General features: G+C 38.3%; 1 protein-coding gene across 18 annotated transcripts in view; it reads left to right on the forward strand.

Annotated features, from left to right (window-relative positions):
* RALGAPA2 (Ral GTPase activating protein catalytic subunit alpha 2) overlaps positions 1-26,749 on the forward strand; it is a 322,322-nt gene that overhangs the window by 215,311 nt on the left and 80,262 nt on the right. For 15 of the 18 annotated variants that reach the window (XM_005568218.5, XM_005568214.5, XM_065522707.2 and 12 more), the window contains 2 exons: positions 1,582-1,740; positions 23,437-23,564. In XM_005568218.5, the coding sequence (XP_005568275.3) occupies positions 1,582-1,740; positions 23,437-23,564 (287 nt within the window). Of the gene's footprint in view, positions 1-290; positions 1,353-1,581; positions 1,741-23,436; positions 23,766-26,749 lie in introns of those variants that run through there. The other 3 variants (XR_012419093.1, XR_012419094.1, XM_065522708.2) reach the window with 2 other exon arrangements.

The raw sequence follows: 26,749 nt of genomic DNA on the forward strand, positions 1-26,749 counted from the left end.
CATTCCCAGAACTATGAGAGTGAAGAGTAAACAGGCATTGGAGCAAATGAGCTTCCTTTTGTAGCCTTATAAATAGAAAAGAGGCTATGTTGGGGTCACCTGAGATTTTCTTTTTGTGGTCCAATAGTCTAAAGAAAATTGTATTTATGCTAACACGTTTTAAATACATAGTATTCCAGAACATCTTTTTAAAAAATACTTTAAGATAAAACTAAAAATGTTAGATTTGACACATCTCTATTTTATTAAACTGCTTCTGAATTTAGTCATTTTTAATGTTCATCTGTTAGATAAGGAAGCAAGAAATACTTGTTCGTGGTGCTGGAGAGCATCCTTCTGCAGTTCCATGTGAGAGAACGAGAATCTCAAATTCCCAGAAGATGTCAGAGGACCTTACCAGCCTTTGTGGTTTCAGAACTTCAATTTTGGCCAACATTTTAATCTTTATAATCTAGTTTATTTTAGTCACACTTTGATTCTTTGTCACTTAAATGATTTCGTGTGCAGCTTTCTCCAGCTTGAGATGGTACAGTCATCGTGCAGGAGATTGATTAAGGGTGTTCTTACACCTGACAAAGCCTGGGCCTGAAAGAACTCTCAAGAGGTCTTGTTTTGGAGATCTTTCTAGTAAGGCCTCCTCAAAGAGGCCAGGAGTCTGTGATTTGCTTTTGTTCTTTGCAGACTCTTTGTGTATAAGATGATAAAACAAGTGGGCTACACTGCTAAGCAATGACAGTAAAGTAACTTTGGGTGCAGGCTTAGGTAGCTTTGAAACAGTGAAAATGACCCTGAATTGGAAGCCCCAGTGCATGTCCCGGGCCTGCTCTGTCACTGCTGCTCATGCAGCCTCGGGTAGGTGTGCCTGCACCTTCCTGAGCGCCCATTTCTTTTTTGTACGATAAGATGAAGATGATGTCATCTACCTCAGAGAGTTAATGGGAAGATTAAATGAGACAATATGTGTGAACATGCCTTCTATACAGTAAGCACTCTTTAAATGCTAGGTAGGGGTATTCTTATCAGACTTAAGCAACAGTTATTCATTTCCTAAGCAAAGGTAATTTTATACATCTTTTTCTTAAAGGTTTGTCACAAATCTAGTTTCTTATACATTTGATAACAATTGTGTTGTAATGGCTTATGTTCTCTTATGTTCATATTCTTATGTTCATAGTAACCATTGAATTGAGAGTCTCATAAAGCACAACTGCAATGTGGAATAAAAGACGCATGCTGTTAATTGTTTAGAAACATATTCAGCAGTACAAAGCATAGGACTCTGATGCAGGAGTAAATTCTGCATTGGAAAATAAATTCTTACAAAGACCTCAGCCCCATCCAGCTGTAATGTGCCTGCGAAGCTTGCATGCCTTATCTTAGTACCAACGCACTAAGAAGATAGGCTGTGTTTTTATGTACTTGTGCTTTGTAAAATCCTCACAGAAGAACATCAGTGGTGTAGTCTTTTTTGATAGTGAACTTTTTTTGGCCTTTGAGTTTTATAATTCAATTTGTAAGCCATGACCCCTCATAAACTGCTGTTATCACCCTGATTAATAAAGAGCCAATTTGCTTTTGCAGCTTCGTCACTTGGGGAATGACGAGGTCCATATTGTCTGGTCTGAACACTCCAGAGACTACCGCAGGGGTATTATCCCAACCGCCTTTGGAGATGTTTCAATCATTATTTACCCAATGAAGAATCACATGTTCTTCATCGCGATAACGAAGAAACCTGAGGTACGTCGTTTTTATTGCATTGTTGTACTGACTCATACAGCATTTGCCGTGTGATTCACTGTCATTGAAAATCAATGATACAAATATGTTAAAAGGGACTCTCATCCTGTTGTTGAATGTCTTACATGTATCTGAATTATGCATGCTTTATAGGAATTAAATATGAATTGGGATTTTCAAAGAATTTTTCATCATGAGCACAACGTTTTGTTATTGTATTACTATACCTCTTTGGAAATTATAATGTCAAATTTATTATTTTGTAAATGTTTTAAGTTTTCTAAATTTTGTACTTTTGAAAAATTGTAACTTGAAATTTTGGGTATGTTGATTAATAATAAGAGTTGAAGGAACCCCATATCACATCTAGCATTTTGTGGAGAACCGTGGGTATGGAATCCAAGCTTGCCTGGTGTACAGGCACTTGCCAAACCTCTGACTGTGCTAATGGGGTCAGTCCTGCAGGATTGCAGTCATGTCCACGAAGAGGCTGGGCCTCTAGAGCACGGCCCATGTGATGAGTTTCAACAATTGGAGCACCTTGCTGCAGAATCAGTTCAGCCATGTCAATTGGTATTGATCATGGGAAGAGCTGGAACAATCCAATGATCTGTGTGCTGTGTACTAAATTGGCTGCAGTTTCGATCCTTGTCATACCTTTAGTGGTATTTTAGCCATGCTTTATATAGCAACTTGTTTTTGTTTTAGAATTACTAATAGAAGGGTGTTTTTAAAGTTCTTAAACATTAGCATATTAAGCCATCTCTCAAGAGGAATGACTTTGTGTTTTTCAGCTTGATAGTAAGTATAATCTTCATTTTCATTTCAAGTTGTTCTCCTGAAGGAGCTGAAAGTTACGCTTCTGAAAACTCTCTTTTAAAGCTTTGAAATAATAGACAACAGATTTATTGTTCATATTAGGATTTCTGACCTAATCTAAAGGGTTAAAGTTGTGAGGATTAAATGAACTAATAAATAGAAAATGGTTCAAACAGTGCATGGTCCAGAGTAAAAGCTACTTAAGTGTTAGCTATTCTTCTTATTATTATTATTGTTGTTGTTGTGTTGTTTGTTATGACTACTATGGAGAGAGAATACTTAATGAATTCCAGGTTTAACATGCTTATTATTCTCAGAGTAGATGCAGTGTGGGTCAACTCCTGAATTCCTAAAAGTCCCATTCTGGCTGTTGCAAAGCCTGACATAAAGGGAACCCTCTTTTCTATTCAGGGAACGCAGATGCCAAAAGTCACTTCATATTAAATATTTGCATCATTTTTTATTCTGATGTCCATGTGCGTAAAGTTTTCGGTTTTGTGTATGAAAATGTCTCTTAGTGCTAACATTTGTATTTGTCCATGAAGAACACTAGTTTAAAGAATTAAACTGAAAATTTTAATATAAGGGAACCAGTGAATTTAGTGTCTTGTAGCTTGCAAAAAGAGGAAACGTGTTTCTTTAATATTTAGTATGGATTAATTGGCTTTATTAGCTCATTTTCAACATGGGCCTCTAAAATGTCATTTAATGTCACCTTTATTTTTAAATAAAAAACATACAAGGCATTTTAATTCACTTTATAGAATCAAAAGTGATTTTTTAAAAAGGTAGTACATTGATAATGCATGAATATAATTATTAACATACCTTGTAAACTTTCTTATAAAATGTTTGCACATTTTATGAATTTGGCTATAAATTCTAACAAGATGAATTGAGCAAATCGCTTTCTTAATATTTTAATTCAAAAAGCCTAAAGGGAAGAAGAGAATAATGGCCAACTGGAAATTTAGTATTATCCTTACATTTAAAGTACAAACCATTACAATGTAATAAAATTAATCCAGACATTTCCAGGGCAAGTGTGGCTGACCTTTTGTTCACCAACCACTGACCCCAGGGTGAATGCAAGAGGCTTGCGGAGGGAAAGTCTGTTTGTTTGGCTTCAGTCCCTGGTATTTAAATTGCATTCCCTAATCAAATGAAAAGGCTGTCCTCTCTATCAGGTTACAGAATCCATGGCAACATTTGGCCTTTTATATCCATAATGTTAGCCTTTTTGTTTGCATCTAAGTAGAGACACCTGGAGCAATGTTAACATTAACCGATTTAGCATTAATAGCTTCATTATATAAGAATTTCTGATCAGATAGCTGTTACTTTTGTTATATTGCTTCAGCTTGTATTGTTGTCATTTTTTATCTCCCTGCTTGGCAACCAGGCAATGATTTGCAAATTTTTTTTGTCTTGATTAATTAAGCAATATAATTATCAGTAACCGTGATGCAGTCTTTGCTCAACAAAGCTTCTGAGAGAAAACAATGGTAAGTCTGTTAGTATGAATGCATTCCACGCGTCCCAGATGCATGAGGATATTATGGACAATGAGGGGAAAGGCCGCCTGTGAGCGAGGACAAAGGGTGCCACGCAGACTCGACACACTGCACATACCGCCAGGGACATGCTGCGGGCTCCCTGGGACACAGACGCCTCGTTAGATTACAGCTAGTCAGCAGAGATTAATTCTCAGCCATTTGGTGCAATAATTTACCCATTCCCCAGCCTTTTAACTAGTGTTCCTTACTGTGGAAGGGAAGGCTTTGTACTCAAAAGGTTTATTTAACCTTGCCTACTTTTAGGGATCTCCACCAAAATCATTAATTTTTTCTTAGAAATTGTAATGACGCAGCTGCTTGAAGTTAAGGAATATTCCTTTTGAAGGACAGGATATGCATAAGTTTCCAAAATTGTAGGTAGAGTCAAAGGCATTCTTCTAGCACCTGTATATTTCATCTGAGTATAGTATGACTCTGTGGTCTAAGTACATTTATTTTACTGTTCTCTGGGCAGCCATGCTTCTCTAAGAATAATTTTAATCCTTTTTTGGGAGAGAGAAAAAAAAAAAAACCTCATCAGTACACAAAAGTCTTGCTCATTGGACAGAGTCATGCATATTCAAAGTGTACTTTCATTCACTCGGCCTCATTAATAGCGTATGTAATAATGTAGGGCTATTTGTAATACAAGCTTACAGGCAGCATTGCTTCCAAGTCCTTTGAAATTTAACATATTTCGCTTTTTCATTCCATACACCTCCCTTAAATATACAAATTATGTGCCTGGCAGAATCCGCCTCCTCTTAATAATACACAGCATTTGTGAAATGGTATGTTGAAGAAGTGTGGGTGTGCTTGTGTGAACGCATAAAACCCTCTCATCTGAGAGGGCCTGTTCACTTCTTGAGCTTTGGATTGAACTTCTTTTTTTCATTAAAAAAAAAAAAATCAGTGTGCTTAGCAGCATCATTCCATTGTTGAATTACTTTCAAAATAAGTCCATCTCCATAAACATTGAGACAATCGTTCTTTGGTCGTAGAAAAGAAATGTGTTATTGTTAGACTTATGTTTTTTCCAGCTTTTATTACTAAGTCAGCAGTCAAGGAAAGACTTGCATATAGAGTAGAAAGTGAGTGATTCAAGGGGTTTGTTAAAATGCCCGAGTTGTTCTTCAGAAAAGTGATTCATAGAGCCTCCACACTGCAGTGAGTACCCACGCTGCTTTCCCTCCCTTTCAGTATCTGGAAAGTAACACTGGTGTTCAAAATGTTTGCCTTTAGAAATTTGCGAAGGTAAGTTTTAGTGGTTTGGGCATGTTTGTTTCCAGGCATAGTAGTGACTGACTGGTGACCCGGTTGACCAGAGGGTAGATGTTGAGAAGCAGCCTTGAGCAGGAGCAGTTGAGACAAGAGGAAGTTTTGGTGAAGTGTCCTCCTCTTCACCTCAACCAGAATGTCCCTTTTGTAAATGGAAAACATGCTAAAGTCCTCTGAATTCTGCTTACTCAGCCCTGGTACACATGGGCATGGAGAAAAAAATGATAGTGATTCAATGATTTCTGAAAAGCATAGGAGGGAAAGTAGTAAGACAGGAGATGGGACCCCAGAGTTATGGTTCTAAGCCTACCGCAAGATGGTAGGTGTCTTGGGCAGATCTTTCCATTTCTTTGAACCTTAGCTTCCTCAGCTGTGAAGTGCTGGTTGAGAATCAAGGCTTCTCTGTAGTCCTTAAAGGGATTCTAAATACCTTTTTTTTTTTTTTTTTTGATCCTTTTGTTCCTAGCTGCCCGTACCTTTCCTTAAGTAATCCTGACTATCCCCAGAGCTTCATGGAAGTAGTCGCTGGCTCTCTTGAAGGTTCAGCAGCTGTTGTGAGTGAGTGAGAGTGTGTGGGTGTGGGTGTGGGTGTGTGTGTGTGTGTGTTCGTTCGTGTGTTCGTGTGTGTTCATGCATCCCTCTTTAGGGTGACATCTAGCCCAGGACCTGTACCTGGAGCAGGTGCCCAGAAATGCTGGGAAAAGGCTGATGTGCCAGAATTTACAAGAGCATTTGCACATGGGAGGCTGAGAGGAGCCTAGGATTGGCACTGAGTTTGAAAGGAAGTCTTTTAAGCTTACTAGTGTGACCTCATGCTATAGGGAGAGTGTTTGACTTTGCAACATGGTTATGTAAATTTCTTTCTTTTCATTTTATATGTGCAGGTTTTCTTAAATATTTATCCCAATCACAGCCAACTAACCTGTTTAAGATTAAATCATGCCCTTTAAAATGCTCTGGGAACTTCTCAGGGAAAATAAATTGTTAACCTTTGAATACACAAAGAATTATTTATTTAGAAAAGATCATTGAAAATACCAAACAACCAGAATGTACTAAAATAGGTTATTAAATGGATTACTATGTTATGTTCTGTTTGGATAATTTATTATTATTGTTATTAGCATTATTTTTAGTAAAGGAATGACATTGAGAACTATGTGAAAAGGCATCTGTCATTTGCAGATGTTAAATTAAAATCAAATTTCTTCTCTAATTCATTGCCACTTCTAATTAGAGGAATTCCCTAGATACAAGGGATTTGTATTATTCCTTTTGTCCAGTTTTTGAAAGACTGAGTCACCCACGAACAGTTGCTGAAGAATACTAAAGAACGTTTATTTATACAATAAGCCTTGATACAGATGGAAGAAAATCTATAGCCGACTATTATTAGCTCTTAGCCGCTGTTTTATCTTTCACAACAATTTGGCTTTTGAGAATTTCTTCTCAACTGATTTTCCTCAGAAGTTGACGTTATTTCCCCTTTTTTAAGTTGGTCTTTGCATATACATCTTCTTCTTATTTGCTTTATCTTCTCTCCTTTGGCCAGCCAGAGAGCCAGCCTGTGTAAATGCATACCAAATGGCAAATGGTAGTGTAAGAAAGCAAGGCAGCTCTCATTCTCTGCCTCTGAGCTACTCAGTAGGAAGGGCCTTTTGACTCAAGAGAGAGCAGGCTCCCCAGACCCCTCAGCATTCAACTGCCTAGGTTCCTGCACACAGGTGCACACAGTGTCAGCCACTCGGCCCAGCAAGGAGGATGGGTGTCTGGAACACATAGAACTTTTCTGTGAAAAGGAAAGAGCACTCATTGCCCCAGAATCAGAGAATTTATCTTTACAGTAGTAGTTTCTGTGCAACACTTGAAACGTATTAGTTTGTTGTTGTTGGGTTTTTTCCTTTTTTTTTTTTTTCATTATTACTTTCATTACAACTCCACCTCGCCAGTTACTGGACTGCTTTTAGTATAAGCCATAAGAGGAAGTACACTTATTTTTTTATGCAGAATATTTTTTAAATAAACTCTTTGAAGTGTGGTGTTACTAAAGATAGATGGAAGAAAGGGTTATTCTTTCTTATTATTTCTTATTTGTACCTACTCTTAGACTATGAGTAGGTCCTTGATTTTCCTCTTTGGAACTGAAATGCCTGTGTTTTCTACCAGTACTATCTTAGAGGGAAAGCTCATTATTAGTCATCGCTAGTAGAACTAACAGTCTCATCCTTCTTTGCTCCCATTTGAATTCTCACAGGCCCGACTGCTTCCTCTGTGCTGTAGATAATGATATCAAAATAGTTTTGCCCAATCTTTGCAGTTTTTAGATCTTTGTGTTTTAATTGTGGAACATTTTTCTCAAACCCACCAAACAGAACTGTGGAAGTGGAAGAAGGTTACTCAGGACCCCAAGGCCACTCCCTTCACCCTTCCCCTGGCCTTTCATGCATCTCCATGAAGCAAAAGACAGATGGTCACGAGAGGCCTTATTCTAGAAATGTCGAAAGGGGCAACAGATTTGGTTAATGCCCAGCAATCAGTCCCTTGGGAACAGGAGTGCTTCATTTAGTCAAGCAAGCAACATCTATCCGTTGAGGCTGCTTCATGCCAGATACTGTGTCAAGGGTTGGGGGTCCCACTCTCCTGGAATCTAAATTTTAGTAAGGGAGATGGCCACTAAATAAGTAAATAAATGGTTGAGCTGAGACTCTTTTATAGGAATGGGTGTTTCAAAGAAAGTAAAGCAGAGTGATAGAATGGGCAGGAAGAAGGCTGCTTTAATTCAGATAGGGAGATGTCTGGTTTCCAGTCAGCATGGAGGAAGCTTGGTAGTCATCACTGCCATCCTCACAGTGAAGGTAAGTTTTAGTGGTTTGGGCATGTTTGTTTCCAGGCATAGTAGTGACTGGCTGGTGACCGGTTGACCAAAGGGTAGATGTTTAGAAGCAGCCTTGAGCAGGAGCAGTTGAGACAAGAGAGACTGCATCAGGCAGATATAGAGAATCACAGCTTATCAGAACAGAAGCCCAGTAGCAGAAACCTCTGGGAAACCAATACCACAATAGGAATACTTAAATTATAATTCACCCATTGCAGGAGGCTTAGTGTGGACAAATCTGAGAGTTAAATAGAGTCAAGTGGGGCTGGCTTGTAATCCCTCACACTTTTGTGAGTTTTACCTCTAGGATACTTACCAGGTTCTCACAGTAAAAACTGGAGGAAAATCCCCTCTTTGGCAGAAAAAGGGAGAAAGCAGCCATTTGGAAATACAGTTGACCTTTCAGCAACGTGGGTTGGAACTCTGTGGGTCCTCTTACACATGGATTTTTTCTCAACCAAACTCAGATGGAAAATATACAGTATTTGTGGGAAACGAAACCCATGTAAATGGAGGGCTGACTTTTGGTATTTGTGGGCCAATTGCAGGAATTAAGTATGCTTGGATTTTGGCATGCACAGGGGTGGGGCATTGGTTCTGGAACCGGTCCCCCTCATATACCTAGGGATGACTGTATACCCAAAGTATGTTGTTCTTCTTAACAAAGTCTGCCCTCAAGAGAAACTTTTTTTTTTTTTTTTTTGAGACCGAGTCTGGCTGCCACCCAGGCTAGAGTGCAGTGGCACAATCTCAGCTCACTGCAACCTCTGCCTCCAGGGCTCAAGCAATCCTCACACCTCAGCCTCCGGAGTAGCTGGGACTAAAGGCATATGCCACCATACCCAGCCAAGTTTTGTATTTTTTTGGAGAAACGGGATTTCACCATGTTGCCCAGGCTGGTCTCAAACTCCTGAACTCAAGTGATCCACTCACCTTGGCCTCCCAAAAGTACTGAGATTACAGACATGAGCCACTGTTCCCAGCCAAGAGAAACTATTTTAACACAGCCTGTCTGGCCTGGGGGAAGGGAAACACTTAACACGAACTCCCTTTAGTCTTCCTATCTCATCTAAGTTGGGATTGGAAGGAGACAAGAAAACAAAACTGAGAAGCACTTTTGAAGGTCACAGTCCAGGGGCACAGGCTCACTGCAAGACTGAGACGTAATGCTAGGACTATAGAATGCTTCCTCTTTTCCATACCCAACTACTATGTCAGGAGGGCTTTTGTATAGTAACAGGGAGTACAGCTGAAAGAACTGCACATCCTAGATCTTATTCAAGAAAAGTTATGTAAAAAAGCCTAGAAATAACATGGGCGGTGAAAGCAAGGTCATCCAAAGAAATTTTAACCTCTGACATGTACAGCTATAGAAAACAAGAAGCACGGCCTGTTAGCCAATTAACCATAAAACCCCACATTTGAGGCCTGATTACTTCAGTTCATTTTACCCAATACATCATATCCAGCTTTCAACAAAAAATACAAGGCATACTAAAAGACAAAATAAACAATTCTAAGAGACAGAGCAGGCATCAAAACCAGACTCAAACATGGCAGAGATTTTAGACTAATCAGGTTGACAATTTAAAATAACTATGATTAATATGCTAAGGATACTAATGGAAAAAGTGGACAGCATACAAGAAGAGATGGCTAATGTAAGTAGAGAGATAGGCACTCCAAGAAGTAATTAAAATGAAATGCTACAAACCAACAACCCTGTGACAGAAACAAAGAATGCTTGATGGGCTCATGAGTAAACTGGGCATGGCCAAGGAGAGGAATTGTGAGCCTGAGGATGTGTCAGTAGAAACTGGGAAACTGGAATGCAGAGGGGAGAAAAGGTTGAAAAACATCTGAACAGAACTTCCGAGACCTGTGTGACAATCATAGAAGATGTAACGACATGTAATGAGAATACAAGGAAGAGAAAGGAGAAGAAATTTTGGAAATTGTCATGGCTGAGAATTTTTCAAAATTAATGACAGATCCAGGAAGCACCAGGAACACTAAGCAGAATAAATATCAAAGTGTCTACACCTAGGCACATACAAAGCACAGAAAACCAAAAACAAAGAGAAAATCTTGAAAGGAGTCAGAGGGCTCCTATGCTGGCACCAGTGGCTACAGAGGAGCAAGGGTAATAAATAGGGCTTCTCTTCAGAAAGCGAGCAATCAGGAAGAGAGTGGCATAATATGTTTAAAGTGTTGAAGAAAAAAAAACAAAACACTAACCTAGAATTATGTATCCAGAGAAATTATTCTTCAAAAGTGAAGGAGAAAGACCTTGTCAGACAAAAGTTGAGGGAATATGTGATTAGTAGACCTGCCTTGCCTTTCCTTCGTCGTAAAAAAAAAAAAAGAAAGAGAGAAAGAAAGAAAATTATGTAAGTCATAAAGATGGACCCACCTAAAGAAGGGAGAAGCTTTAGAGAAGGAAGAACTACAGGTAAAATGAAATCTGTTTTTTTATTCTTTTTGGGGGACACACTGTCAGTCTGTTAACCAGGCTGTTAACTCAGCCCTTTTCTTATTCTTAATTGATCTAACAGATAAAATTATGTTCCAGATAATAATAGCAGCAAGTATTTCATGCTTATAGCATATGGATAAGTAATAAATGATAGCAATATTATAAGGATAGGAGGGAGGAATTGGGAATACTCTCTTATAAGGAACTTCCACTACCTGTGAAGCAGTATAGTGTTATTTGAAAGTGGATTTGGGTTAGTTATAAATGTATTTTCAAACTCAGGGCAACCACCAATAAAACATTTTTTATATAATATGCTGAGACAGGGGAAAAATTGACTCATACACAATTCTCACTTAAAACTAGACAAGGCAGCAAATGAGTGGAAGACCAAAAAAAAAAAAAAAAAACAAAGAATAAGGACAATGAATAAAATACATGTCAGTGGTCTTAAATATATCAATTAAGAGAGACTGTCAGAGTGGGTGCCAAAGAAGCCAAGACCCAACTATTTATGTTGTCTACAAGAGACCCACTTTAAATATGAAGATACAGTTTAAAAGTAAAGGAATGGAGAAAGATATACCATGCTACCACTAATCAAAGAAAGCTGGAATAACTATATTAATATCAGATGGAGCTAACATCAGAGCAGGGAAAATCATCAGGGGTACAGGGGACATTACATAGCAGAACCTGCAAGGCCATAGTGAGGAGTTGGCCCAAATCCTGAACTTGATGAACTAGAGCAGGGGTGTCCAATCTTTTGCCTTCCAAGGGCCACATTGGTAAAAGAATTATCTTGGGCCACACATAAAATACACTAACACTAATAATAGTTGATGACCTTAAAAAATTGCAAACAACAAAAATCTCATAATGTTTTAAGAAAGTTATGAATTTGTGTTGGGCCACATTCAAAGTCATCCAGGGCCACATGTGGCCCATAGGCCATGGGTTGCACAAGCTTAAGCTATAGCAAATTAGTTAGCCCCTCTAGCCTTCATCTCTTGCTCCATGAAGTAGGCATAAAGCGCTGGCCTCATGGGGTTGTTGTGAGAATTACATACTGTACATTGAGCACTGAGATCAGAACCTGGTCCAGTAATTAGGGGTCATAGTCATTGAGCTCATCATCAAAAATGAAATGTTCCTGGACTTTTAAACCCCTTGTCTATGATTCTTTTGTTATTTTGTCTTAATCTTGTAATCCAAAAATATCTATTATGTATATTATTTTCGTCTCTAATCACTAAGAATCATTGACTCTAAAGGCATCAAAAGAGAGTCACTTATAGGCCCAAATAAGTGATGAACCATCTGTAAAATATATTCATGGAGATGCCATACTGTTCCCATATTGACTTTCTCACTATTTGGAAATCCCTTTCTGTGTCTGGCTCAGGCTCTGCAAAATAGAATATAAATCTGGCTTTTCCCACCTTCAAGAATCTAGCCCAAGCCCAGTGAACCATTTCCTGAGCAGCCTCTCCTTAGAGAGTGCTGCTTTGCTGGTGCTACATGGAGTTATGTGTTCTGGAGGATGGTGCGTGGCCTTCCCCTTCACACATCCCACCCTGAACCATAGAACACACAAGAAGACATTTAGGATTGAACACAGTTTACTTTTCATAAAATGTTTATAAAATGTTCAGTGCATGGACTCCTTGGTGTTTCTGGTAAATAATGTGACTACTATTGTATTTCCCAATGGGAAAATTATTGTCTTTTGGTACAATATCTTAGCAGATTTATCTGTTACCCACTTTGACATCTCAGGCATAAATGCACAAGTACAAACACATCCTCTCAATTCATAATCCCTGTGGAATTGTGAATTTCCCAGAGGGGGAATTGAATCCTAAATCTCAGATGTGAAGAGAGCATTTTAGGTTGTCTGTTCTGACCTTTATGCAGGACACCCCTGACGGCATCCTTACCCGTGTGTTTGTGCACCAGCATCACTGGAGCACAAGACTAGCTCAAAGTCCACATAGCTCTCTGAATATCCAGAAACTACTTTTTTCCCCCTTTTAGCCTCTCATTTTTATCCTTCATTATTTCCAGTCTGGCACTTTATTCTCTCATTATTCATTAGAACTTCTTGATTGTCTGAGATTTACTTACAGGATCTGGTTAGAAATGTGGGAAAAACATATTGTTTGTAGTTCTAATGAAATACCCCCAAGAAATTCTGTTTTCCTAAGTCTGTATGCAGGATTTAGGGTATTGCACATGGTTTCCCTGACGCGTGAGGTCAGTGCTTTGTTATTGGCAGATCACCAAGAGAAGACCTGCCCTGTAGTATGAGGTTCCACAGGTCTCGTACAGGTTGAGCCTTGATGGATGATCCTGATGCCTTAGTGATGAGGAAATTTTACCTTTGGCGCAGCTGGGGCCAAGCTTCTCAGGATGACCGTCATTGGCCAGGTGCTTACATGGAAAGCAGCTCTGGTCTGCTCAGCCCAGTGGCAACCCTCCACTTGCCCATTCTCGCATGTGTGTAGAAACTTTCACAGTTTCTTTTCTTGTTGGCTTCTTCACCTAAAATTATTTTCTAATTCACTGTTGCAATATTCCCTACCAGTTACATTGATCTGTTTTAGAGATTGTGATCATGATTGCAATTACTATTGACTTCACAGACCCTTTCTTTCCATCGTTCTGTGATGGGCACTGGTATTTCTCTCCAGGTATAAAAACATGTACTCTTTCCTACCTGACTTTACCGTTTTGGTTTCTGGCCACCTAATTTGTGAGGAACACCCAACAGATCTGCAGCCTTTCCAATTCTCATCACCCACCAGATCTTATCTCCTACTGACACACAGTGAGGGTGCCTTCAGTTCAGCCTTTCCATTAAGTAAAAGATGGGAAACTTACCTGGTGCTCTGTATTGCTTTCATTTGGATGACCAGGACATGAAGTGGGTAGATGAGCAGGGGTGGGCAAGTATAGCCGTGCAGAATCTTTAGAGCAAGCTGATAATTTCTGCAGGGCATTTCATCAAGTCCCATATCATCTGGCTTCCCACACCTGTTCTTCAGCCTTTTCTCTTATCTCCATGCATTTCCGTAAACACCTATTCCAGAGCTTTCCATTCTTCTCAGATCCAGTCTAGGCCTCTACACCTGCCTCACTTCCTTTTGTGGCCCTACCTCTGACTTCACTTTGCTCTCAGGAATCCCTCAGGAGCGCTGTGCAGCCCTTTGCCATGTTCTATCCACAGTCTTTCTGTTTATTTATCTGTAATACTTTAATCATTAACTGTAGGCACAGCATTCATATAAACCAGCTAGCACTCAGCTAAATTAGAATCTCTTGAAATGCCCTTTGGGGAACCCTGCCCTAGAAAAGACAGCCAGACCCACTTCATGTTTTCATTCCTATTTTAACATTTGTCCGGAGTGCTCCACTCTTCTCACCATGAATCTCTGCCAACACCCATGGTCATGACCACCTCCTACATGAAGCCTTCTATGGCTTCTCTCAGCTAGAAAAGAATTCTCTGTAGCTTCAGAATATTTTATCTGTGTCCACCCTAAAGCTTTTTTTCTCTTTTGCCTTCTTGAATACATAGTTTTACCTCTCCTGCAAACTACTTACAGTTCAGAGTCTCAATTTTTTCATGTCTGTATTCCCCCACAGCCCTTAACAGAACTTTGATCAAATGATGCAAATGAATAACTGTTAAACAGATGACATGTGAAATCTCTGCCCCTTTTGACCCAGAAAGATTCACTGTAGTCTTTAGAATTTTCAGACAAAGTTTTAGAGTCTTCTGAGTATTCATTTTTCCCAAAAGCTATATCTTCTGGTATTTTAGAGAACTTATTTATATAATACAGAGATAGGAATGTAGGGAAATAAAAATTCTGTTTTTCAGAAATAAACCTTACATTTCTCTTAAGGTTTTTACATGTATCTCAAAATTGTATTTTTGTTGTTGTTGTTGTTGTTGTTGTTGTTTTTTACCTTGCCTCTCAGTACTATTGCAACACACTTTTGGGCATTTGAACCTTTTAGTCACTCTGTGAGGCCCATAGGGCAGACAACACTGCCCTTGTGCTCCATACATGTGTGTAGTTGATATGAGTGTAAATAATTTATCCAAGAGTACTTGATTCTGGTACCAAGTCCAGCATCCTGAATCCCAGTAGACTGAATCTCTTTAAGAGTAGAGAGGTATCAGTTTTCACACCTGTATGCAAATGCTTTTTATATTCTGTGTACACATCCTGTGTTCACATTATAGGTATATGTGTGAAGTCTAGGAGAAATTTGAATTCTAGACCTTCGTATTAAGTTACCCACCTCTTCCATGATAAAGGCAGTGCCAAAAATCTGGACACAGAAATCAGTCATATCATTGTTATGAACACAATACCTGCAGTTTTTTAGCAGAATGAGTAACTGACCAAACTGGGTAAGTTAAGCCACGCGCATTCTTCATTTGTCGTTTTCAATGTGGCCTCCCTCTCGGCAGTATTCCAATCCTGGAGGCTGGAGGTTATCTGTGAGGAATCGGAACAGAGTTCGGTTGTTCATTGCCCTGCTTTGAACAATCAAGATGTCTGTATTGCGTCCTTGAAAGATTAATCCCCACAAATCAAATGGGTATTTTCAGATCATTTTCTGTGTCCCAAGGATTCTTTTTTGTCCTTGCTCCAACAACTGGGCATGTCCTTGTGCTGGCATGCTGGCTAGTGTTGCAACATGGACTTCAGTGTCATCACTTTGCTGCAAAAGGCTTTCTTTGCTTTCACAGTATCTTGCCAGGAAGAGTCCCTGGATATGAAGTGTCTTCATCTGGACCCAAACCTGAGAAAGAGAAATTAATTTGGGCTGCACCTTCTAGGTGTGTGCCTCCCCTGAGCACTGTACTTGTTTAGTCAAGGAACACATGATAGGGGCTCCACATGCAGCTCCTAATCTGCAGGTGGTAAGGAAATTCAGTTTGTCTGCAGTCGTGGAAAATCTTGTTAATCCCCAGGCTTTGGTCATCATGCTAGGAGAGGGCACTTAGGAGTCACTCAGAAACTTCAGGTGTTGTGAAATACACACGCTCAGCAGGATGAAATACCGAGATAAGGTTCTGTTTAGGACTAATACTTGATGTCGTCTTCCGTTAAATTTACCATTGAGCATGGGATCAGGAGTGAGTGCTCCATGAGAACCCTTCCCCATCCACTTTGTGCAGCAGCAGCACTGTTTTCCCTGGCAGGACCACTCACCCTGTCTGTACTGGAGCCTCCTGTACTGCCTCAGTGTCCAGTGGTCTGCAGAGCCTAAAATACCTGACCATCAGTTTCCACTTCCCACTGAGAATACTGTCTTCTTCTAGGAAGTACTTAAGTACTAAAGTACTCCTTAAGTACTAAAAACTAAAGTCAGAGACTATCATCATAGGGATAGGAAAAAAGGACATAACATATCTTATGGGTCAGTATCCCCAACTTATGGGGGAATATATCCTAGTTAGCTTGGTGAATGAGTTTTCAGCAGTCATCAAACAAGCAGGAGGCTGTGTGGGTAGGCCGTCCTGTAACTCCACTGGTCCCATGTACCTTACTCATACTGTCACAGGTTGGGATATATCTTGCTATGAGGTAAGGCAAGTCCCTACCCAGTTCTTCTTTGGCTTTTTTAGTCAATTTCATTTCTATAAATGTCTCAAAGTCAGCTTGTCAAGATACATACATGCAATGCATTAAATCAATAGGTCAATCTAGGAAGGAAAGTCACAGCAATATTGAGTCTTCTAGTCCAACAACAAATCTATCATTTAATTTATTTATACTAACATCTCTGAATAAAGTTTTGTAACTTTCTTTATACTTTCCTTGTTAGATCATTTTATATTTTTATGCTTTCTTAAATAATATTTCCTTTTCTAACCATTTGTTGCTGGTGGACAGAAATGCATTTGGATTTTTGGTGAATTTATTCTGTATCCGTTGACTTTGATAAACCCTCTTACTAATTCTGACCATATGCCATAGATTATTTTGGAGATTCTGTGAGTACAGTTATATCATCTAAAAAAACGACAGTTTTACTTCTTCCTTTCTAGTTTGTAATCCTAATATTTGTGTCTTGCATTACTGTATTGGCAAGGATCTCCAGTGCAAATGTTGGTAGATGTGATGTAGGGGGATATTTCATTTCTCCTTCACAGTCTCCCACATCAGGTTCTCAATGTTTCACTATTTAGTAGTTGCTCTGGAATACTGTAGATATTCTTTAACAGATTAAGGAAGTTCCCTTCTATTTCAGGATTGCTAAGAATTTTTTTCCTTAACTTGATTTTGAATTTTATGAACCACTTGTTTAAATGTCTTTTGAGATGATTACCCAACTTTTGTCATTCAGTCTATTAATGTGGTTGTATACAGACTGATTTTACTGAAAATTGTGTTCTTGGGATATACCCGACTTGGTCATGATATTGTTATTTTTGCCCATTATGGAATTGGCCTGCTAATATTTTGTTAGGGTTTTTGTATGCATGTTCATGAGTGAGATTGGCCCCTCATTTTGGTATTAAGATTGTACTAGCCTAATAAAATGAGTTTGTTTTCTCTTTTCCTATACTATGGAAGTTTCTCCAAAATAATAGTTATTTGTTCTTTGAAGATTTTATAGAATTTGCCAGTGAAGGCATCTGAGCTGGCTTTTCCTTGTTAAAATGTTTTTTTCTACTATGTTTCATCTACTTTAAAGCTCATAGAATTATAGCTTTTATATATCGTCTTGTGTCTGTGTTTGCTAAATTTTATTTTTCTTCGCATTTGGCCATTTCATCTAAATTTTCAAATTTATAGCATAAAGCTACGTATATTTTCTAAGTATCTATAGTTGGATTCCTTTTTCTTTCTAATATTATTTATTTGTGCTTTTTTTTTCTTGATTCACCTTGCCAAAGAAATGTCAATTGTATTAGATGTTTTTCAAAGAACCAAGTTTTTTTTTTTTTTTCAACTTTTATTTTAGATTCCAGGAGTACATGTGCAGGTTTGTTACCTGGGTATATTGCATGATGCTGAGGTTTGGAGTATGAGTGGTCCTATCACCCAGGTACTGAGCTTAGTACCCAATAGTTAATTTTTCGACCCTTGCTCCCCTCCCTCCCCCTTCTACTAGTTCCCAGTTTCTATTGTTGCCATCTTTTTATACAATTTTTGTTGTTAACTTTATGTACATGAGTACTCAGTGTTTAGCTCCCACTTATAAGTGAGAACATGCGGTATTTGGTTTTCGGTTTCTATGTTAATTTGCTTGGGATAATGGCCTGCAGCTGCATCCATGTTGCTGCAAAGGACATGGATTTGTTTGATTCTTTTGGTTTTTCAGTACTTCTTGAGATGGGTGCCTATCTCATTGTGTTGCAGTCTTTATTTCTTTGTAATATGAGCATTTGATTCTACACGGTCCCTGTAAATACTGCTATAAGGTATAAGTTATAATATCTGCTAGTCTTATTTTATCAGTTAGCTTGACATATTGCTAAATTTCCATTTCAGTATTTTGTTGACCCATGAGTTATTCAGAAGTGTATTTCTTAATTTCTAAACGTAGAGGTTTGTGCCAATTATCCTTTTGTTGTTTGTTGTCGATAGCTTTTTGGGCACAGAATATGGATTGTAAAATTCCCACCCCTTGAAATTTATTGAGATTTGCTTTATGACCTAGAACAGAAGCCAACAAACATTTTTTGTAAAGGGCCAGATAGTAAATATTTTAGGCCTTGAGTCTGTCACAACTAAATAACTCTGCCATTATTGTGCAAAAGTAGCCATAGAAAATGTGTAAGTGGGCCAGGCACAGAGGCTCATGCCTATTATCCCAGCACTTTGGGAGGCAGAGGTGCATGGATCACTTGAGGCCAGGAAATCGAGACCAGTCTGGCCAACATAGTGAAACCGCATCTCTACTAAAAGTACAAAAAAAATTAGCTGGGCTTGGTGGCACAGGCCTATAGTCTCAGCTACTTGGGAGGCTGAGGCACCAGAATCACTTGAACCCGAGAGGTGGAAGTTGCTGTGAGCCAAGATTGAGCCACTGCACTCTAGCCTGGGCAACAGAGTGACACTCTGTCTCCAAAAAAAAAAAAAAATGAAAATGTGTAAGTGGATAACTCTGGCCATGTTCCATTAAAACTTTATTTATGAACTGAAATTTAAATCTCATAATTTTCACATCGCAAAATACTCTTTTAATTATTTTCCAACTATTTACAAAGTAAAAAGCATTCTTAGCTTGCAGGCCATACACAAGGAGGTGCCAGGTTGGAATTAGACCCTGCTGACTGTATTCGTGGATCCTTGGCTGAGGATATGGTCAATTTTAAAAAGTATTCTGTACATGCTTGAAATGTGGGTAGAGTATTTTATATGTTTCCGTTATGATGAGTTTGTTAGTTGTCTCGTTCAGATCCTCTGTATTCTTGCTGTTTTCTGGAAAATGTTTCCTTGGAAATATATTAATATTGAAAAGGACACAAATTGTAAGTGTACAGCATGATGGATGTTTTCAAAGTGAACACACTTGTGTAATACCACCCCAGATCAAAATAGCGGATATTGCCAGCCCCCAAAATTCTCACTCGTGCCCCATCTCAATCACTAATACAATGAAGAAGTGGCCGCTAGTCTGACTTTTGGGCCTGTTGATTCATTTTACTTGATTTTGAACTTTCTGGGAATGGAATTATGTAATATGAACTTTTTAGTGTCTGTTTCTTTCACTCATCATTGTATTTGAATTATTTTCATGATGTTACATGTAGTTGTGGTTTATTCATTTTCATTACTGTGGAATATTCTGTTGGGTGAATATAACACAAACTTTTAATTTGTTCTCCTCTAGATGGACCTTGTGGCTGTGTTCTGTTTGGTGAATATGTGTAACTTGCCTTTTCATTTTTGTGATGGGCAGAGTTTCAGAAATTTATATAAAGTCCAATGTATTTTCTTTCTTTTATGATTTATGCCTTTTGTACCCTGAAAAATCCTTGCCTATCCTAAGGTCGTGGTGATTTTCTCATGTTTTTTTCTAGAAGCTTTATGGTTTTAGCTTTAATATTTCAGTCTATAATCCTCTCAATTTTTGTGTGTGATATGAGATGAAGGTCGAGGTTCACTTTTCCATATGGCTTTCCAGTTGTTCCAATGTCTTTATTGAAACAGACTTTTTTCTTCCACCAAACTGATATGCTGCCTTTAGTGCAAATCAATTACCATGTAGGTATGACTCTATTCTTGGACTCTGTATTTTGTTTTATTGAAATATTTGTTTATCCTGGTACCACTATAATGATTTCTTTATTATTATATTTTTATAGTGTGCCTTGAAATTAGGTAATATAAGTCTTATTATTATCATCTTGACTAATTTCTGTCTTTTCATTTCCATGTGAACTTAGAAGTATTTGGTACATGTATATTTTTTAAAAGCTTGCCAGAATTTTGATTGGGTTTTGTTGAATCTATAGCTTAATTTTAGCAGAATTGATATGTTAACAATATTGAAACTTCCAGTCCATGAACATTGTACATCTTTCCATTTATTTAACTTGTCTTTAATTTATCTCATCACTGTTTGGTAGTTTTCAATATAGATGTCTTCCATATTCTTTTATCAAATTTATTCTATTTTGATGCAATTATAAACAATGTTTTTACAGGTCTTTTCCCAATCATTGGTTGCTAACATTCAGAAATATAATTGATTTGAGGAGTATATTGTTTTCTGAGACTTATCAAAATTCACTCACTAGTTCTAATTAAATTTCTTTGGACTTTTCATATACATAATTGTGTTATCTGTGAATAAAAACAATTCTGCTTCTTTCTAACCTTTATGTTCCCTTCGTCTCCCCTACCCTTCTTTCTTTCTCTTAATTTTCTTTATTGTAGTGACTAGGATCTTCAAAAATGTTGAGTAGAAGAGGTGAACATAGACATCCTTGCCTTTTCAGATCCCTTTAGGAAACACTTAATCTTTCATCATTAATTATGACACCTTTTTCCCCCTTTGAGCTCTCATTAAGTTGAGGTATTTCCCTTCTATTCCTGGTTTGCTGAGCGATTTTGTTCTGTTTCGTTTTTCTAATTATGAATGAGTTAAATTTTATTTAATGCTTGTTCTGTATCTGTTAAAGTCATATTGTTTTTATTCTGTATTTTGTCAATGTGGATTTTTGCACATTGCTAAAATAAATTGCATTGATGGATTTATGAATGTTAAATGAACCTTGAGTTCCAATGGAAAATTCTGCTTGATCAAGATATATTGTCCTTTTTTATCTTGCTGGATTTAATTTACTAAAAATGTATAAAGGATTTTTGCATCATTGCTGAGAGATGTTAGTCCATAGTTTTCTTATCATGTCAGCTCTTTATGGGCAGAGACAGTCTCTCATTCATTATTGTATCCCAAGCCCCTTCACCAGTGCCAACCACAGAAAAGGGGCTTTACAGATAAATAGTTTTTGAGAGAAGTTAAAAGACCTAGGATGGAGACCCACATTCATTAATTTAAATTATTTAAAATATTAATGAATGTAACTCATTTAGCAGGTATTTGCCTTCCAATTGTGTGTCAGGTACAGTGCTACTCAGAAGGGGTTTTCTTCCTCCATCTCTAGCCACTCCTTCTTTTCTAATTGTTTCTCATTTCTCTAAGCTCTAAACATTGGAAAGCCAGAGCATAGAGTCCTTGAGTCTCTTTTCTTGATCTTTTGTTGATGTTATCTGATCTCATGGCTAGAAGCATCATCTCTAAATGAACAGCTCCAACCTAGGCCTTTCCCCTGACTCTAGCATGGTATATCTACACTTGCTCAATACATCATCACTGGATACTTAGCATGTCTGAAGTTGAGCTAATGACCCTCCCTCTCAGTCTTCTCCATTTCAGGAAAAGGTAGCTACAGCCTTCCAATGGCCAGGCTAGAAACTGTGTCATCATCCTTGACACCTCTCTATCTCTCCCATCTCATTAACCATCCTCAACAAATTCTGACAACTCTACCTTCAAAATGTATCTATCACCTTTCTCCACTTCTGCTGCCATTCTGATCCAAGCCATTACCATCTCTTGCCTAGGTTATTCAGTGGTCACCAGCTAGTCTACATAATTCCCCTTTGCAGTTTTCTCAACACAGGTGCGAAAACAATACCTTTGAAATGTAGGTTAGATCATATCCCCTGCTTCCCTAAACCCTCAGGAGGCTTTGATCTTTCTCAGAATAGAAATCCAGAACCCTTAAAACTTCCTACAAAGCCCCCTTGTGATCTGCTTGACTTTAGCTCTTAATTCTTCCTTTTACTCGCTTGGCCCCAGCCACGGTGACTTCCTTGCTGTTGCTTAAACATAGTCATTCTACTCCCACCACAAAGCCTGTGCTGTTACTCTGCCTCGAATGTTCTTCCATTAGATCTTCCTATAGCTTGTGGTTCATTCATCACTTTCTTTAGGCCTTTACTGAAATGTCATCCTCTCCTTAAAGCCCTCCCTGGCCATTAGAGCCAACTGGAGACCCCTCCCAAATATGAAGTTCTGTTGCTCTTCCCTGCTTTATTTTTACCTTAGCACTTTTCCTGCCTTTCATATATTTTATATGTTTATACTGTTTATTCTCTGAAATCTCCAATAAATTCCAAGCTCAATAAATTCAGGGATTTTTGTACTATTCACTCTTGTTTCCCCAGTGAGTAGAACAGTGTCCATCACATAATAAATGTTTTCTGAATACATGAATAGGCAAGTAATAAGTGAATGAATATAAGAGTTACATGATCTCGTGGAGCTCATGTAAGAGTTGTAATCTCATGGAGCTTACAATCTCCATATTAGTGAATAAAATTAAAGAAATTCTAATGGGAGAAAAAGGAGAGAAAAGAAATAAATCCAAAAAAGGCAAGTACAGAAACTTGTGAGTTTTCCACATAACAGAAATGGGTTCCGCTAAGAAAAGCTAGTCTCTATTAAAAACAGAAGCCGGGTGTGGTGGTGTGACTATAATTCCAGCTACTCAGGAGACTGAGGTGGGAGGATGCTTGAGCCCAGAACTTCCAGGCTGCAATGGGCTGTGATTGTGCCCCTGCACTCCAGGTTGGGTGACAGAAGGAGACCCTGTCCCAAAAAAAAGTAGAAAGAAATGAAGGTAATACAGTATCTTGGAAGCAGAGGGGGGAAAGGTCAAGAAGAATGAGGACCGTGTGGGACTTTGTAGTTGTTGACAGGGATCGTCATCATCTCCTTTAAGAGTTAATATACATCAGCACCCGTGGCAGGAACATTACCAATTCCATAACTGGTTTCAGACGGATGCAAGACTAGTGTTGTGCAGTGAAGCATGTCTGTGTATCATGCATAATTCACATGATGTAGGCACTTAAGAGCAATGCCATTTCTATAAATGACAACAGAAGAGAAAAAACGAATAACCTGGTAAGATTTTGTCGTTGAAAGTTTGGCTGGAGAATGCCTAGTAGAGGAGCATTGTGGAGCAGTCCTGCTTCACTCGATTTGAAAGCCCTGGACCTGCGTCCTGTTAACATCAGCGTCTGCTCTGTGGGTGACAGCTTACATGCTCATTGCAGGTCTGACATCAGTCAGCTACTCTCATATCTTTGATTTGACTTTTACCAGTTTTTAAAATTTGTTTTTCCATTTCAAATCAACAGGTTCCATTTTTTGGGCCTCTGTTCGATGGAGCCATAGTGAGTGGGAAGCTGCTGCCAAGCCTTGTATGTGCCACGTGCATCAACGCCAGCAGGGCTGTGAAGTGCCTCATCCCACTCTACCAGAGCTTGTATCTTTTTGCTTTAAATATGTAACTTACTAACCATCCCAGAATCAAGATTCCTGGCAATTTTTCATAAGAGGTAAGTATTCAAAACTGAATTGAAGAGGGAAGAGAATTTTTTTCAGTCTCTGTTAAAAATAACATAGTGTGGTTTTTCATAGCATTTGTTAATTTATATTAAATATAACAATTTTGTGCTGCATTAAACTTAGAGTTTACTTTCATGATTTACTCACATACATTTGTGTCTGAGAAGCTGTGACCACTATGAGATGCTTCTGTCTCCTTAGGTATTTTGCCCCACGTTCAGTCTCATCCTGTATCCCTCTTATTTGTGGCAGCCCATTGTGTATAAGGTGGGATGCTGAGCAAAACGTATTGCTCATTCAGAGTGCCTACCAGAAACCACAGCAAATGAAATGACCCCAATAAATCAAAGAATGTGGTAGGTACCGCATGAGAACTGCAAGTAGGTTTCTGGAAGATCTGAGGAGATAGAAATTGCTTCTGGTTGAGAGGAGAGGGCCACCTGAGAACTGCAAGTAAGTTTCTGGAAGATCGGAAGAGATAGAAATTGCATCTGGTTGAGAGGAGTGCGGAAGGTGTCCTGAATTAAGTTGCATTTGGACTTATCAATAGGAATAGCTAGACATTCTTTTGTAATTCTCCCAAATCATTGATATTTTCTTCTCTAGATCCTGATTTTGTTTCCAAAAACAGAATAAATTTCGCTCCTAAAATTTTTTCCTCAAACATTAATTGGCCTGCCGTAATCCTTAAATTCAAGCATGATCTCAAGTTATAAGAAAAAGAGATTAAGATGGGTGACCTCATAAAATTGATGCAAAAAAAAATTTTTGACCTCCTAATAAAACTTAGAATCTCTTTGTTTCTAATTGGTATTGATAATAATTTGAAACGTATTGTGTTTGACCTCTATATATACTTATCCAAACCTAATAGTAAGTGATGTGTTGCTATAGCGGGTGAGAGTTGGGGGTGGATGAAAACTATCCCATGTGAATAGATACAGTTCATAAAAAAATACCTCTCATTAAAATCCTGGTCACTTCATTGACTGATATTCTGCCTTTAGATTAAAAAAAAATACATATGCCATGTGGCAACTTAAAATTATCATAGAAATGAGTAGTAGAAAAGAGCTATTAGGTCCCATCTGGTCCCTCCCCCGGGGGCCAGGGCAGCATTATTCCCTTCAGTGTACCCTTTCGTGCTTTGTCCAGGCTGGTGGTGAGTGTTTTGGAGATGGCATTCTTTGCAGTGATTTCCACAACACTCTAGTCGTAATCTTATGGCTGGTGTCAATTTGGCCTTCAGCATGGAGTTTTTATTTCACATACTGTTAAAAAGAGCCTCTTGGCAGAAATGAGAAGTGATTGGTTTGTCAGTTTGCATGTCAACTAGGACGAGCTGGGCACTCATCAGTCAAGTATGTTGGACCAAGGCACCAAAAAAAATTTTTTTTTATTTTACAAATGAGAAAATTCCATTTTATATTAATTCCATTGTGACTTTTGTCATGTCACCTTCTCTACTTATTGAACTTCTCATTATAAAATACTTGCTTTGTTATTTTGTTTAACACTGCTTTCTCAAATAAGAATGTGATACAATTGGAATAATCAGGTTTAGGGAAAACAGTATTTTTAAAAGTTCAAAGGATACTATTCAGCATCACTTTGAAAACTTTTCAAGCAGTGACACATCAGGACTAATGTGGATACCAGCTTGGGCTACTGATGCTATCGTGTGTTAGTAAGTGTACTCTAACTCACAAAATAGCTAACTTGACATCTCAAACAACAATATAGTACAGAAATTAGGGAAAAGGTTTAAACAACTATTATGTTGATCAATATCAATATTTTAAACTTTTTTTTGTCTTGTACCTGGAGAAAATTTAGTTGATGTTATTCAAATAAATTGTTTAAAACAAGAAATCAACTGTTATACATAATTTTTTATAGAGATGGAGCTAGTGGGGAAAACTTTGCAATCATTTAACTACTTTATTCTTTTAATTTCTGTCTGGAGAAGGGCTAATATTCAGGACAGAAATAAGGAATATAATAGAAAAAAATAGAAAACAATAAGAAAAAGGGTTTTTTGGATTTTTACTCTTTAAAAATTACCAATTTTAAGAACTCTGGGCCAGGCGTGGTGGCTCATGCCTGTAATCTCAACATTTGGTAGGCCAAGGTGGGCAGATCACTTGAGGTCAGAAATTTGAGACCAGCCTAGCTAACATAGCAAAACCCTGTCTCTAGTAAAAATACAAAAACATTAGCCAGGCATGGTGGTGCACACCTGTAGTCCCAGCTACTCGGGAGGTTGAGGCAGGAGAATTGTTTGAACTCAGGAGGCAGAGGCTGCAGTGAACCAAAATTGCACCACTGCACTGCAGCTTGGGGGGCCACAGAGAGAGACTCTGTCTCAAAAAAAAAAAAAAAAAAATCTACCTAAGCTATTAATAATTATTTCCTTTATGTTTTGTTAAATCCAAGTCCACATATGGTTTGGCAAAAGTCCATTGATTATGTCATACCTTATGTCTGAAATTTGCTGCTTCATTGAGATAAGTCTTAGATTTGAATTTTGAAAACCACTGAATAACTTAACAAATTCTAATTATAGGTGTCTTGTTACATTTATTCATTTTCCAAACAACTACTGTGGACTCACCGTTGCCAAATCCAGTGCTGAGAGCTGAGGCTACAGCAGGGAGAAAGGTAGACCAGGTTTGTGCCTACATGCTTCACAGAGAAAACCCGCACATTGATAAAAATATACACGAATTGAGAGAAGTTCAGTAAAGAAACTTTTAATAAATAGAGAGTTTGGGTTAAAAAGGGTCAAGGCACAGAAAGGCCTATCCAAGGAGAGAGCATTTGGGCTGAAATTGGAGGGATGAGAGAGACGCAGTCCTCAGAGAGTAGGGATGGCGTTCCAGGCAGAGGGTACAAGGACTCAGATTGTTCATGAGTGATAAACTTGCGTTTTTCCAGGATTGTATGCATTTTCAAGTTCATCAGGTGCTTATGATGGACCCAAGAGCCAGATTCCAGCAGAGATGGTGTTCTGGTTGATCCCCGAGGAACTCAAGCTTGCCTAACTCTTTCTGCTCATGCCCACCTTGGAAATTCTCATCTTAGCACAGCATCCAGAGTAAA

Source organism: Macaca fascicularis, chromosome 10 (genome assembly GCF_037993035.2).
Source record: "Macaca fascicularis isolate 582-1 chromosome 10, T2T-MFA8v1.1".
NCBI lineage: Eukaryota > Metazoa > Chordata > Mammalia > Primates > Cercopithecidae > Macaca > Macaca fascicularis.